Genomic DNA, 13,362 nt, shown 5'->3' with positions numbered 1-13,362 from the left:
CCCAGGTCTTTGGAAGTGCCTGTACTTGTAACAAATGCTAAAACTAAAAAAATTATTCAATATGGTCAATCCCAACATGTCACTAAGAAAGGCTTTTTAGGAATACCTGTATTGATCCAACCCATACTCCAATCAATTTCACCTCTCATTTTTCCTCCACCAGTACGAATACATCCTTAAATTTGCATGTCAGCTATGATATCAGCTAAGCAGCTTGTGTTATCCTAGCTGAATCAAAAAAAATTAAAGAAAAGACTGAATGCATTTCCACAAACTCTTCATGAAGCATATGACTGTAAAAAAATCTTTAGAATTTGACTACAGAAGAGACATTTGTAGTCACATTAAATACAAGCCTATTTGTTTTTCAAGCATGTAAGCCTTCAAATGAAGGCTTACATGCTGCAAGCTCCAAAGCTGCTGCAAAAGAACAGCAATTTCAGTTCCAGAGACCAAGAAAGAAGGTGGCTACAGTTCAGTGCCTAATTTCCTTTTATCGGGAAGAGAAAAGAGGTGTGGAAGATTAAGACTTTTATGATTTCAACATTCTTTATGATCATAAACTGAGCCATGACCTTTGAAGTAGAATACACAGCATATCCAAGTACAAAGAACAGTCAGAGTTCACTTAAACACATGGATCAAAAAATTATGTGTATGCTCACCTACAACTCTCTTTCCTGTACTGTGCAGAGTACCTGTATGCAGAAGAGCACCATCACATTAAGGAACTCAGCTGCAGGAGAATCAGAGAGCACAACTCAGCTGCTTGCAGAAGGCAGCAAAGAACCAGCCACGGGTAATGCCTGTGTTGGGTCAAACTCTTGGCAAAACAAAGCACATGAAACAGTATTGTAGCAGTTACTGAGCTGCTGCAGCATCAAACAGCTACTACTAGAAAGGACTACACTGGTCTAAGCAGAACACATGAGAGTCTGATGATAATCACAGAATTTACTGAGTTGGACCCACAAGGACCATCGAGTCCAACTCCTGGCCCTGCACAGCACAACTCCAAGAGTCACACCACCAATTTGAGGGAGCTGTCCAAGAGCTTCTTGAACTCTGTCAGGCTGTGACCACTTCCCTGGGTAACTGTTCCCAGGTAAAGAACATTTTCCTAATATCCCACCTAAACCTGGCCCAGTACACCTTCATGCCCTTCCTTTGGGTACTGTCACTGATGACTAGAATGAAGAGATGAGTGCCTGCCCCTCCTCTTCTCCTGTTGAGGATGTTGTAACTGTAATGAGGTGTGCCCTCAGCCTCCTCTTCTCCAGGCTGAACAGACCAAGTGATCTCAGTGACTCTTCACAAAGCTTTCCTTCTAGATCCTTTCACCATCTCTGTAGCCCTCCTTTGGACACTCTCTATATCCTTTGTGGGTGAGAAGACAAAAGCTGTGCACAAACACAGGAACATTTGCAGATGCTCCTATAGACAACACAGAGGATTTACCAAGGACTCTGAGTACACACCTTTCATGGCAGGCATGTACTTTAGGAAGAGAAGATGCTACAAGTGCAATACATGCTGCACAAGTACGAGAGCAGTACAGGGTAACTGCTTATTGCTGCTACCCCAGGAAAAGGCACCCTGCATTAAAGAGGCCATTTCATTTCATGCTGACAGAAAGAACAAATTCACATGAACCTGGCAGAGGTAATGTAAACACATTAAAAAGATTATTTATGCTGGAACACAACTTTGCTAAATTCTTATTAAAATTTAGTAGCTTCTCACTGCCACATACCACACATACTGCAGAAATTTTACTAACAGGTTTGCTGCTTCTATTTTTAGAAACACACTGTGAAAGACCACATCCATGAGTGTGCCTCCGTATGCAAAAGTGGCCACAGTCATTACAAAGGATTGAGGAAATCAGCACTAGAGAAATTACAGCAGTGAGAATTCCATGAAAGGAGCTGCTCTAAAATGTTAGATACCTTGTGGTAATTTTACTGTCACCTCTGGCCCTTTTCCTTGCACTGCTTTGCTTAGACTTTCAATCTCAGATTGTTGCACAGCTAAAAAGACAAAGTGTTTACTGCCAAAGTTAGAATTAACTGGTTTGAATCACATTTTAAGCTTAAAAAAAACCCAAAAAAACACAGGAGATAAACTTGTTTTATAAAACAGACTTTAAGAGTATATTTTTAATTAAAGATTTGTTCTTCTTGACAGGTATTGTCAAATATTTTTATTTACAATTAGTTAGGCACAACAAATTTGACAGTCCTTGTATAAGATGCACTTACCACATCTACAAAAACAGTGTAAATCTTCGTAACATTTAAAAGTTGTTTGGACTTGGGTTCTCCCCTGCCCTCCATTAGCAAGTAAAGGATGCAATAAAACTTGGTGCTTTTTGCTAACTACATATTGGTGACAATTTGAATTCTACTGAGAATATACTATTTTTCTTAATTTTTTTTTTAATCTAAGAAAATATTTAATTTTTAAAAATCTTTAAATTAAAATAATTTTTAAATTCTTTACCTTAAATGACCTTAAACCTTACATGTAACTTTATCTATTATGTTTAGTAGATTTCAGGCACACAGAATATTGAATATGATTTACAATAAAGATTTCCAAAGACAGACCAAGTCTGCAGTGCTTCTGCAACAAGTCAAACTCCAGGCTCTCAGATACCTCTGAAAGTATTTCCTGACATATTGTAGAATCTGCTCTCATTTTTATAGACATTAAAGCCCATTACTTCCTAAACTTTTCAACCCTAAGTATTCTTCAAAACTATACTTTTGAATTAAAAACAGTTCTTTTTCTAGGATTCATTTCTTAATGATGGCAAAACAAAAAACTGGAAACCACACTGAAGAGGGGCCAATGCTTTACGTTCCACCTGGCGAAACTGAATAGATAAATAAAGCTTTTGTCCCCCCAACAAATTGAATACATGAAATTTAGAAAAAAAATTGGTTTTGTTGTACAATTAAGACAGAAAAATACAACGTATCACTCAAGTAAACATAGTAAAAATAAATTAACTTGTATACATCTATAACAATTTCTGAAGAGCATTTAAGGCTTATCACCAGCTGAATTTGAACTGGCAGTCCAAATACAATCAACAGATTTTAACACTTCAACCAAACTAATTTTTCAGTAGCACATAATGAAATCTAAGAGAAGCCCATAATATCAGCAGCTATCACAGGCATTTGTTTTCATACCAGCACAGACACACAGATTGTCAACAAGCACAACACTGGCACTACACCTACTAATTTAATATGATGACCTCAAATATTCATTTTGCCAGGGAAAATGCTGAGTAACTGTTCCTTCCACAAAGGCTTACTGTCTTTGATAACTGAATTTGGTAGTAGAAAAAGATCGTTGTGCACAGGTACACTTTTTCAAAAATAGAGGAGTTTTGTCAATTAAATTATCTGAACAAGGTTGCAGTCTTTTCTAGATCACACAACTTTCTTCTCACTTCAGTTTTACGTTACTGACACAATAAATACAGTCAATCATCAAACCAAGCAAGAGTTGGAAAGCAGTAATTCCTTTCCTCAGGTCTGATGTAAGCCTCAGATGTAAGCCTCAGAGTATAAGCTATAAGCCCTAAGGCACACATCTTCACAGGGGTTCGGAGATTACATGCTAATGTCCAAACCTGGACAAACTCCCCTGCAGTCCATGAGCTCACCTCTGTAACCACGGAATAACTAAGGTTGGAAGGGACCTCCATTGTTTCCAAGCCCCAACTCAGAGCAGGGCTAATTACAACAGGTTGCCACGGGCCACGTCCAACCGTCTTGAACTTCTTGAAGCCCTTCATGGATGGAGATTCCACAACCTCTTTGGACAACTTCTTCCAGTATTTTACCACGCTTCTGGGAAAAATTATTTTCCTTATGTGCAATCAAAATTTCCTGTTCCTCCAAATGACATGTGTTGCCTCTCCTACTATTGCCACATGCTTCCAACAGTCTGGCCCCATTTCCTCTATATCCTGCAGCCAGCTAGTTAAGCCTTCTCTCTTCCTAAGGTTGAGCAAACCCAGCTCTCACAGCCTCTTCGTTTCTTGGGGATCCTCCACTGGATTCACAGACTGATGTGGTTCTGTCAGGATCTTTCTGAGAAGCTCAAAACTGGATACCATTTGCAAGATGCCATCTCCCAAATGCTGAGTAAGGGGGAACAACCACTTCTTCAAGAAGAAGTTAATGAGATTTAGATTCTCAGGATCTTTTTTTTTCCATCAGAAATACTTAAATTTTAAATTTGTACACAGATGTGAAAAAACCTCATAATTCTGGACTCCAATTCCTTTTTACACCAGTGGATAGGGTAGTTATTTATCTTATCCTAACTTTCATCTGAAACATGATTCACGTCACTAAACCACTTGTAGCAAGAAGAACTTGCAGTATCTGCTGCAGTCATCTTAAGTGTGCTCTCCAAAAGAAACTACACTAACCTGAATTCCAGCAAAAGCATCTTAGAAATCAGGATGAAGCCATTGTTCCCCTGCATCCTGCAGCAATCCCACAAGATGAACCTTTAAGCAAATTGCGCTATTTAAAAAGAGCAAATCACAAATCACAAGACTACACAAACTGTTTCCTGTATATCCACAACAAAACTTCCAGGAAAGAAATATCTATGCTGGCCGTTTTAATAGCTGCTAGAATTCAGGACTTGTAACAGTCTGAAAGGAATGCAAATCCCACAGTCCTCCCACTTTTATCAACCAAACTATACCTTGTCTTCCTGAGGAAGCAGTACAAGACATTGTTTACAAAGGCATGTATGTTATCTGGAAGTTGCTATAGGATGGTATTTGAAAACCTTCTAGAAACACTAGGGAAATTAAAATTTGTTTATATAATTCCAGCTCCTATCTAACACACTCGGAGATACTGCACACAACAGAAATTAAGAACTTGATATCTAAAACCTATATTCCAATTTTATTTTTTTTTAGGTTGAGACTACTTCTTCTCTAACTTCTAGGAGCATAACAGAACCATTCTAATGTGAGAAGCTCAATTAAGGAGTAAAAAAAAAAATCACATTACTAAGAATTTGGTAACAATAATAGGTGGATTCAAATCAATTATCTTGGAAAATAAGGGCATCTTCTCCCATTAAAGATGTCCCAATCTCCCTACTCTAAGCAAGAAAAAAATCTTTTCAGATGCAGCATTGGAAAATTATTAGTCATTTGCAAAACATTCCAATGGAGAAATACGTTCCAGTTTAAAATTGCACTGCAGAAAGAAAAAGCAATTTCCCCCCATTTATTATTCCCACAAGTGTCTTGATAGCTCCTAAACACCATTTTTATATTGAACTCAACACTCTCCCCAAAACAGCAGAAGGGCATAAAAAGCAGAATCATGCACAACTTGAAGAGGTAACTTCACATCTCTCTTACTAAGATTTGTTCTCTTTCTCCTTTCTATGTTCAACTCCTCACATCATGACAATACCCTTTGAGATGTCAGGCTTTTATCTGATATACTGGAGTATTACACCAGAGCTCTCAATCAATTTTAAGTCCATCCATAAATTACTATACTTTCTAACCATTAACTCCCTTAACTGTATACAATCAGAAAAAAGTCACTTTTCTCCAGCATTACACAATTTTAAATTTCTATATGGTTCTTCAATCATTAAGGTGTTTTTTAAGTAATTAAGGTGTTCATAATGAGATTGAAATTCAGTGAATGCAACAATCTCTAAACAGATCACCTTCAAGCAGGAGCCAAGTGATTTGAACACAAGACACCTCAGGAAAGCCAAGAGCTGTTATTTATCTTAGTACTTCGGCAGAATATTTTTACTATGCTTGAACCCTAACTTCAAATGGTCACTCTCCCAGTCACTGATGATATTTCATGAATCTCCAAGGTAGCCAGAGTCTGTTACTGCACAGTTTTAGTAGGCAGCAAGTTTCTCCTCTCCTCTTACCAAAGAGGTTTAGCAGTTCAGAAGGAGACAAATACAACCTCTTTGAAAATTAAGTAAACAATTTCACCCTCTTCTGTGCATGCTGGAGTAAAGAACCTACTCTATGTCAAATACCACCCTTAGAGAAGGAAGTATCATAGGGAAACATCTGAATTTAAGCTTTATTTTTTTTTAGGATAAAAACCCCCAAAATAACATAAACAAACAAATCAATAATTAAAAACCCCTCCAACTTACATAGATAACCTGAGCAGAAACATCATAGGTAGGACTCCTTTTTTTTCAATCAGTTCAAAGTAGGTAAAGCTTTCCTGCACTATCAAGCCCTACTGGGGGACATGGTAAGGCACTACCCTGTCTCTAAACTCTCCCCTCAGAAACTCCATGGTTTTCCAGATAAATTGTCAATGACTGCAACGTTTCTTTAAACTGACCATTTTCCTTTCCCTGCCTCTTCCCATCATCTCAGCTAGATCTCATTTTACCTCTTATTTCTTGCACAAAACCTCTGAAAGGCCTTCTTGAAAAGTTATTTTCCTCATCCTTACTTTTCTGTTTGGTTTTTTTTCCTACTAAGTAACAATCACATTCTTTTATGCAAGCTGCCTTGTTTTTGGTACTTGCTTACAGTTGCAGATTTTCAAGTACTCTACGTGGTAAGTATGTAGTATATACATACACAGCAAATATATTCAATACAAAGTGAGCATTCACATGTTTCCCTTCTTCTGTAGAAAGGCCCAAAAAACAAAACTGAAAAGGCAAAAGACCAATCAAGTAGCCAGTGATATCAGAATCTCTGATATATCAGCAAACACATCTTTTGGCAGCTTACCACCAGGGATGCTATCTAAGAAAGATGGACATAATTAGCTCCCCTAAGCAATTGCTTATTCCAGTCCAGTTCTAACATGCAGACCCTCACTTTGAAAGTTAGCATAAAGCTAGCCCACATAAAATTATGGAGAAAAAATGTAATTATAAATCTGTTTGACCAGCAAGCAGCTGCCAGAAAGATATCAAACTTTCCTACACTCTTATATCTCACACTGCTGCTACACTTTAGATTTTTGGTAAGATTTCTCATGACCACTTCTCCAGTGAACCTTGACCCACTTTAGAAACAGTTATCTCAAATGTCTCGGGTCTCCAAAACATATCTGAGCATAGTATCATGTGCAAGCTACTAAGTGAATAGAACATCTCATAAACCAGCAAGGTTTTTAAAGCTTCCTCAGTTTGAAGTCTAAGTTTTTTTCCCATTCACATGCGGCATCACCCGTGTTTTTCAGATACGCAGGTAAACAAAGCCCTTGAGGAAAATGCTTCCCTACCTCACTTTCTGTTCTTCTGAAGTAGAAGAATATAACTGTATTCAGACGTTCTCCTTTAGAAAGCACAGGGTGGGGAAAAACTCTCACAGAACAACACTCTCCAGCACCACACTTTGTCTTATTACAAAGATTTACATGTAAGATTCTATAGCCAGCAGGGCTTGGAGTTTGCAAGGCAAGACTACCAAAGCCACAGCTCCCCGAACCAGCACAAGCTGACACTGCTGCCAACTGAAGGTCCTGTACCTCCCTCCATTTGTTCACTTCCAGTATTGTGCTGTATCTCTAAAGGGCCAGGGCATGACTGTGAGCATCCATCCACCCAAAGAAACACAGTAAGTATCCTCAGTTAAAGATAACTCAGGGGAAAAAAAGTCTCGTTTTACCCCGCATCAGTTCTCAATCCAGTTCACACAGTGAGTGCACAAGCCTACACTGAAAAAACAGAAGGGACAGCCGAGGACTGAAAAACAGAAGCAGCAGGAGAGATGATGACAGAGGAAGGCTTTTCTGCAGCAGCTTGAAATGTTCAAGGAAACACAACCTTCTACTGAGGCTGAATTCATGACAACCTTTTAAGTTCTCTACACTGTAACACAAAACTTGAGTGTTTTGCACAGAAACAACTCAAGTCTGCAAGCACAAATACACACTTGCATGGCAGGCAGTTGGTACAGCCGGATGGGAAGCGCTGCATCAGCCTCCAGCTCTGCTCTAGGGGAAGTCCCTGCTCAAGGCTACCTGTGCCCACAGCCCCGCGCGTCGCACCTGTAACAGCGAAACAGGGCGAAGGACTGCTGAAATCTTCTCTTCTAAACTACACACCTATGTGCTACAGCGAGGTTTAAGTTCAAAGCTCTGGCACCGGTAAAAGCCGGGCAGTGAAGTTACAGCCATGACCCGAGGGACAGTCATTTCCCACGCCGCCACCAGTTCGGTGAGCGAGCATCCCCCGGGCGCTGCCCGCCCTCCCTCCCTAGGCGAGGGCGGACGACACAAACCGCTGGGTTCTGCCGACACCCCTCACAGCCACACCGCGGTGCCTCCCGGGGCCCCGCCGCCGCGCCCCCCGCCCGCCCCAGCGCCTCTCGTGCCCCGCGCTCACCTGGGTGCCGGGCGGGCCGCGCACGAAGCCGTTGCGGAGCGCGCCGTGGGCGCCGCAGCCGTTGGCGCGGGGCCGCTCGGGCCGCTCCATCGCGCCGGCCCCGCCGCGCCCGCTCCGCCGCCCCCGCCCGGCCGGGCCGCGCCGCACCGGAAGCGCGGCCCGCGCTGCCCCAATCGGCGGCGCGGGCGTCACGCGAGGGGACGGGCCCCGCCTGGCCGCGCCGACGCGCGTGCGAGGCGGGCGGCCGAGGCCCAATGGCAGCCCGCGCGGCAGCCGGGTGGGAGGGGAACACGGAGAAGGGAGGGGCTCCCCCAATGGCGAAGCGGAACGCCTGTGGGGAGGCGGAGACAGAGGGCGAGCATTGCCCAATCACTTGGCAGGGATAGGACGGGGAGCCAAGGGGAGGGGAATAACTAGCCAATCACAGCGCGAGCCCGAGGGAGGGGGGCGAGAGAGAAGCAGCGTTCGTCCAATGGTAGAGGGAGGAGTGGGGCGGGGCTGAGGCGGCAGCCAATGGGCGCGCGCGGGTGCGGACAGGGAAGGGGCGCGGGGGGCATGGCGCTGGTGGGGGCGCTGGGAGCTGCCCTCTTCGTTCCGCTCCAGAGCGCCCATGAGCGCGGTCCCGCCCGCCGTGGGCCGTGGCCAGCGCGGCACGGGTTGGTACTGCCGCCACCGTCACCATCCCCGCCGGGCAACCGGTAGCCCTGACTCGGGCACGCTGGTGGCTGGAGCGGGGAGAGGCCGGGGTGGGTGAGGCCGTGGGCAGCCCCTCGCTGGTTCGTGCTCAGGGAGCTGATGAACGAAGCGGTTCCTCCGCTGGAACCTGGAGGGCTTCCCAGGACGCCTTGGGCTGTGTCCTCATGGAACCATGCGACGGAGAGCCCCGGGTGAGAGCTCCAGAGAGCGTTTGGGGGATCAGACGTAGTTACTGTAACGCCTTTGCCGCGCCTCGGGAGAGATGGGCCTTGGCTGGACACCGAGGGCCCTTGCAGGGCACCCTGTAGACCAGCCTCGGGCAGAGCTTCATTCCGGCAGGATTTACACCTGGGCTGAAGAATGGCGTGAGCCTGCCCGCCCTGCCGAGCTGTATCGGCCCCAGCAGCTGGAGCTGTTCGCTCTGCCCACAGTTCGGTTTAAAGACCGTACTAGGTTTATATACAAACGTGTTTTCTGACAGGGTTTGAAAAGGGGTACTTCATTCAAAGACCAGGTAAACTAAATAAATATATTTAGTTCGGGAGTGCGTGTTACCAACTCCACTGCAGTTTGAGTGACCAAGCATCAGGCAGAGGAGGCCAGAAGGAAACCAGAAAGTGTCTGTATTTGTGCACTATTAAACAAATACCTGTGTGCATCCTGGTGAGGGACTAGGAGGCGGTTCCCGAGCTGCAGGAGTGTTATTTGGCAGAAAGTAAACAGCCTGACATGTTGAATCACACTGAAAAGATGGAAGAGTGTGACCTTTGATTTCTCCAGTGTAGTTTTGAGGGAAGGGCTGTGGTTCTTCTATTCACTTAGCAACAGGGGAAAAACAAAATGAAGAGTTATCAGGTTCAAGCATATGAATTAAGAGAATAGTCTCATCCTTTTCTCTCTGATTTGGTAATATTGATAGTTATTTTTATGTATTATAGTCACATCTTGGAGACTTTGTCATGGATCTTATTGCAAATTTGGTATGAATATGCAGTGCCTAACAAGTGAATTAGCTTCTGTGAGAGACAGTAATTTTTCTTCCTTCAGGATGACAGGAAAGCTTCACAGCCTGGTTTCAGCCTATTTGTAGGCAGCAGTGCCTGTCCAGTCTGCTTCATGTCGCCATGTCCCCTTTGGACAAGAGGGCTTTTTATAATGAGGGTGCAAACACAGCCTCAGCGGTAACGAGTGCAGGGTGGGAGTTTGACCTTGTTCCTTTTCTTCTGTCTCTGGCCACTCCCATATCTGGACTACCCCTGAAGCAGGTATGCCCTTGCCTCAGCAGTAAGCTTTCTTCACCTAGTTTTGACGGGCAGTGGGAGAGAGCCACCAGCTCAGATGGGCTGGGCTGTGTTCCATCTCTTGTCTTGCAGGCTGGGACCACGGGGAGACTGGTGTTACTAGGAAGGACCTTGAGATGAAAGCAGCAAACACCCCTGCTTAGCACTGGAGTACTTGTGCAAGTGGACTGGCTTTGGTGGAGGTGCAGTGAGGAGCACTGGTGGGGAAGAGGCACAGGTGATTTATTTCTGGATGAGCGGGGGAGGGCTTTTGCAGAGTTGAAGTAATCTATGAGGAAACTAATAAATACAATTTAAAAATAAGTAAGAAAGAGAAGTGTATTAGGGGACCACATACTGTAGACTTCCTGTAGTATTTTTCCCCTGTTGCCATAGTTGGCTATAAGCATTTTCCTCCTGCCTCCTCTCCCTTTGAATAGAACAGATTGAATTGTACTGACCAGTTTTGCCATGGGGTGCAGATGGTCCATCAGTCTGCACTCACAGGGCATGTGTAGGGCAGCACCCCCCACTCCCTGCCTGCCCACCTGCACAGGGATGAGTTTCACCTGCTAATGCCTTACTTCTAGAGAGGATAAACTTCTTCACCTGCCAGGCACAGAATCTCACTGCTGTGTTATCTGTTAAAGCACAACCCCTTTTCACATGTAGGTACCTACAGACTGGTCACTTCATCTGTCCTTGAACCCAACTGACATGAACCCTTAGGATGTGATGGTTTTGATTTGGAAATGTAAATAGCATTAAAGGACCTACTGGTGAGCTCATGCAGGACTGTACAGTCTTACACAGCAGCTACAGTGCTCCCCTGCACAGAGGGACCTCACCCTGCCCTGAGCATGGGGCCAGCACAGCCTGGTGTTTTAGGGGCATCTGGTCCCTTCCAGCACAGTGCAGGGGACATGCTCACACTGGGGCTGTAGTGACAGAAGAGTCCAGGATATTCATGGAGACAAGTCACAGCACAGGGATGCCATCCCAGGGCACAGCTACTGCCACAGGCAGGACCAAACAAATCCCACAGAGTTCCTGGAATCACACCTGCAGGCAACTCTGATATGGCTCTGTGCAGTGCACAAGACACCTGTGTACACAGGTGGCTGCAGCTTGTGCCTCTGGACTAGGAAGTTGCAAAATAGGGAAACCAAAAGAAATCTGAAGAGCAAATTCCAGTATCTGAAGAGCAAATTCCAGTTTTAAATTACATTTTAAGTCTCAAGGATACTATTCCAGTGAGCTGGCAGAGCAAACTGCCTTACTCTGCCAACTGAACAACATCAATATCACCCAATATGACTGTCAAAAAAGGCAGAGATCCTGATCATAGTTTACAACTATGGGACTGTTTTTTGGTGTAGAGGTGGGGGACAAATGAGTTGTCACTTGGCTCATAGAAGCCTCATCGTTATTTGAGGTCAAATTCCTGGCATGTTCATGTTTGAGTTTGAGATGGAGGCATTAGGAATGAATGCACCAGGAAGCCCTGAACACCAGGCACGGATCAGAGAGGTGAGTTGTGAACTTTGGAGACAGCAGAAGGGCCTGTTCTGGAAGGAGCAATTGGGCAGCAGACTTGAACGTTTGTGAGCTCTGAGATCCCACTCAGAGCAAGATTGCTGCTCAGAGCCCACTGCAGCCCTGGAGACCTCCAAGGGTCTCACTTAGGACTGCACTTTGTAGCGTCAGAGGAGAGTTGGCTTTAGCCATAGTAATTTTCCATCCTGGCTGCAATTCCAATTGCTTCTGCTATCAAGCTTTCAAAGAAAAAATTCACCGGGGTTGTTATTCGGACAAGAAAAGTAAGTTTCCAAAGCTGTTTGTTGAAAAGCAGGAGCTGATTAGATAGTTCCTAGGAGCAGACAGAGTTTCTGATAAGCTCAAGAGGAGCTGAGCCCAGGTGCTGTTCATCAAGGCTGAGGCCTGACAAGCATTTCTTACACTGAAGTGCATCCAGAGGCGGGGAGGAAGGGAGCATGCACCACCAGACCTTTCTTCAGACCATTCCAAAGAGATGGTTTTCTCTAGGCTGTAGTCAGGGCTGACTACCAAGATTGTCCTAGCTTTGTTTGGAGCCTCCTATGCTTTACGTGCTTTTACTTATGTTCCCTGTCCCCAAGGCTTCTGTACAAAACAGCACTTACTTAGAAACTGTCATATCTGTTCCCATCCCACCCTTGTCAGTTCAATTTTCCGGATATTTGGCCCTCCTTTGGGCAGTGACTTGTGCAGTGTTTTGGAATGGAGATGGCTGTTTCTCTGCAGTGGAACCAGGCTGTATCTTATAGCCAGCTTAAGACCAGCAGTAACATCCATCTACTTTCACTGCATTTCACCAAGCTGTGCAAAGACGACTGGGGGTAATATCAGAGGAAATGGAGAGGTTATATTCACAGCCTAATAGAGGTTATAACAGTACAGAAATTATAGAATAAACCACAGTTGCTACTCTCTGGGTGGAATGTGGTTGGTGTGCTCAAAACCTATTCCACGATGATTCCCCACACCCACAGTCTGCAACCACAGCACCTGGTAAGGGGGATGAAGCAGAGGGTGGAGTGGAGACACCTCATCTGGGCTCTGTTGAAATCCTTGTAGGGAAGGGAACTCAATAGCACTTTGCAGCTGAGAAACTGCATAAAACCTGTCAGCCAAAGGAGACAGGAGATGTCCTGCTGCTGAGCCAATACCTGTGGTGAAATCCTGCTCCTTGGATGAATTTGGTTCATTTTAGCCTAATTGTAACATTAACACACACCTCCATCCCAAAGTACTACCACCTCTCATTGGACATGTGCTCTGTATTTTTGACTGTATGTTTAAAAACAAAGTGAGAGAATTTTACACCAATCAGTAACAAAGGTCACAGTAACAAAGCAGTCACCCAAGCTCCACCTAAATGTAGAGAAGTAGTATAGAAGTTGAGAATGAGGGAAAAGTTGGGGAAGACTCCATCATAGCTATCAGTTGATAG

The 13,362-nt window shown here is 44.4% G+C and overlaps 1 protein-coding gene across 2 annotated transcripts in view; it reads right to left on the bottom strand.

Annotated features, from left to right (window-relative positions):
* Positions 1-8,557, bottom strand: part of SPTLC2 (serine palmitoyltransferase long chain base subunit 2) — a 77,474-nt gene extending 68,917 nt beyond the window's left edge. For both annotated transcript variants that reach the window (XR_011679155.1, XM_071426728.1), the window contains exon 1: positions 8,395-8,557. Coding sequence is in view for 1 of the 2 variants with exons in the window: in XM_071426728.1 (XP_071282829.1) it covers positions 8,395-8,484 (90 nt within the window). In the remaining variant the exon portion in view is untranslated. The remainder of the gene's footprint in view (positions 1-8,394) is intronic.
* Positions 8,558-13,362: the final 4,805 nt, after the last annotated feature.

The sequence above is a fragment of the Agelaius tricolor genome, unplaced genomic scaffold (genome assembly GCF_023055355.1).
Source record: "Agelaius tricolor isolate 1412-34295 unplaced genomic scaffold, bAgeTri1.0.p SCAF_5, whole genome shotgun sequence".
Taxonomy (NCBI): Eukaryota; Metazoa; Chordata; class Aves; order Passeriformes; family Icteridae; genus Agelaius; species Agelaius tricolor.
Note: the sequence above shows the minus strand (reverse complement) of the source record. Positions and strands in the feature narration are given on the sequence as shown.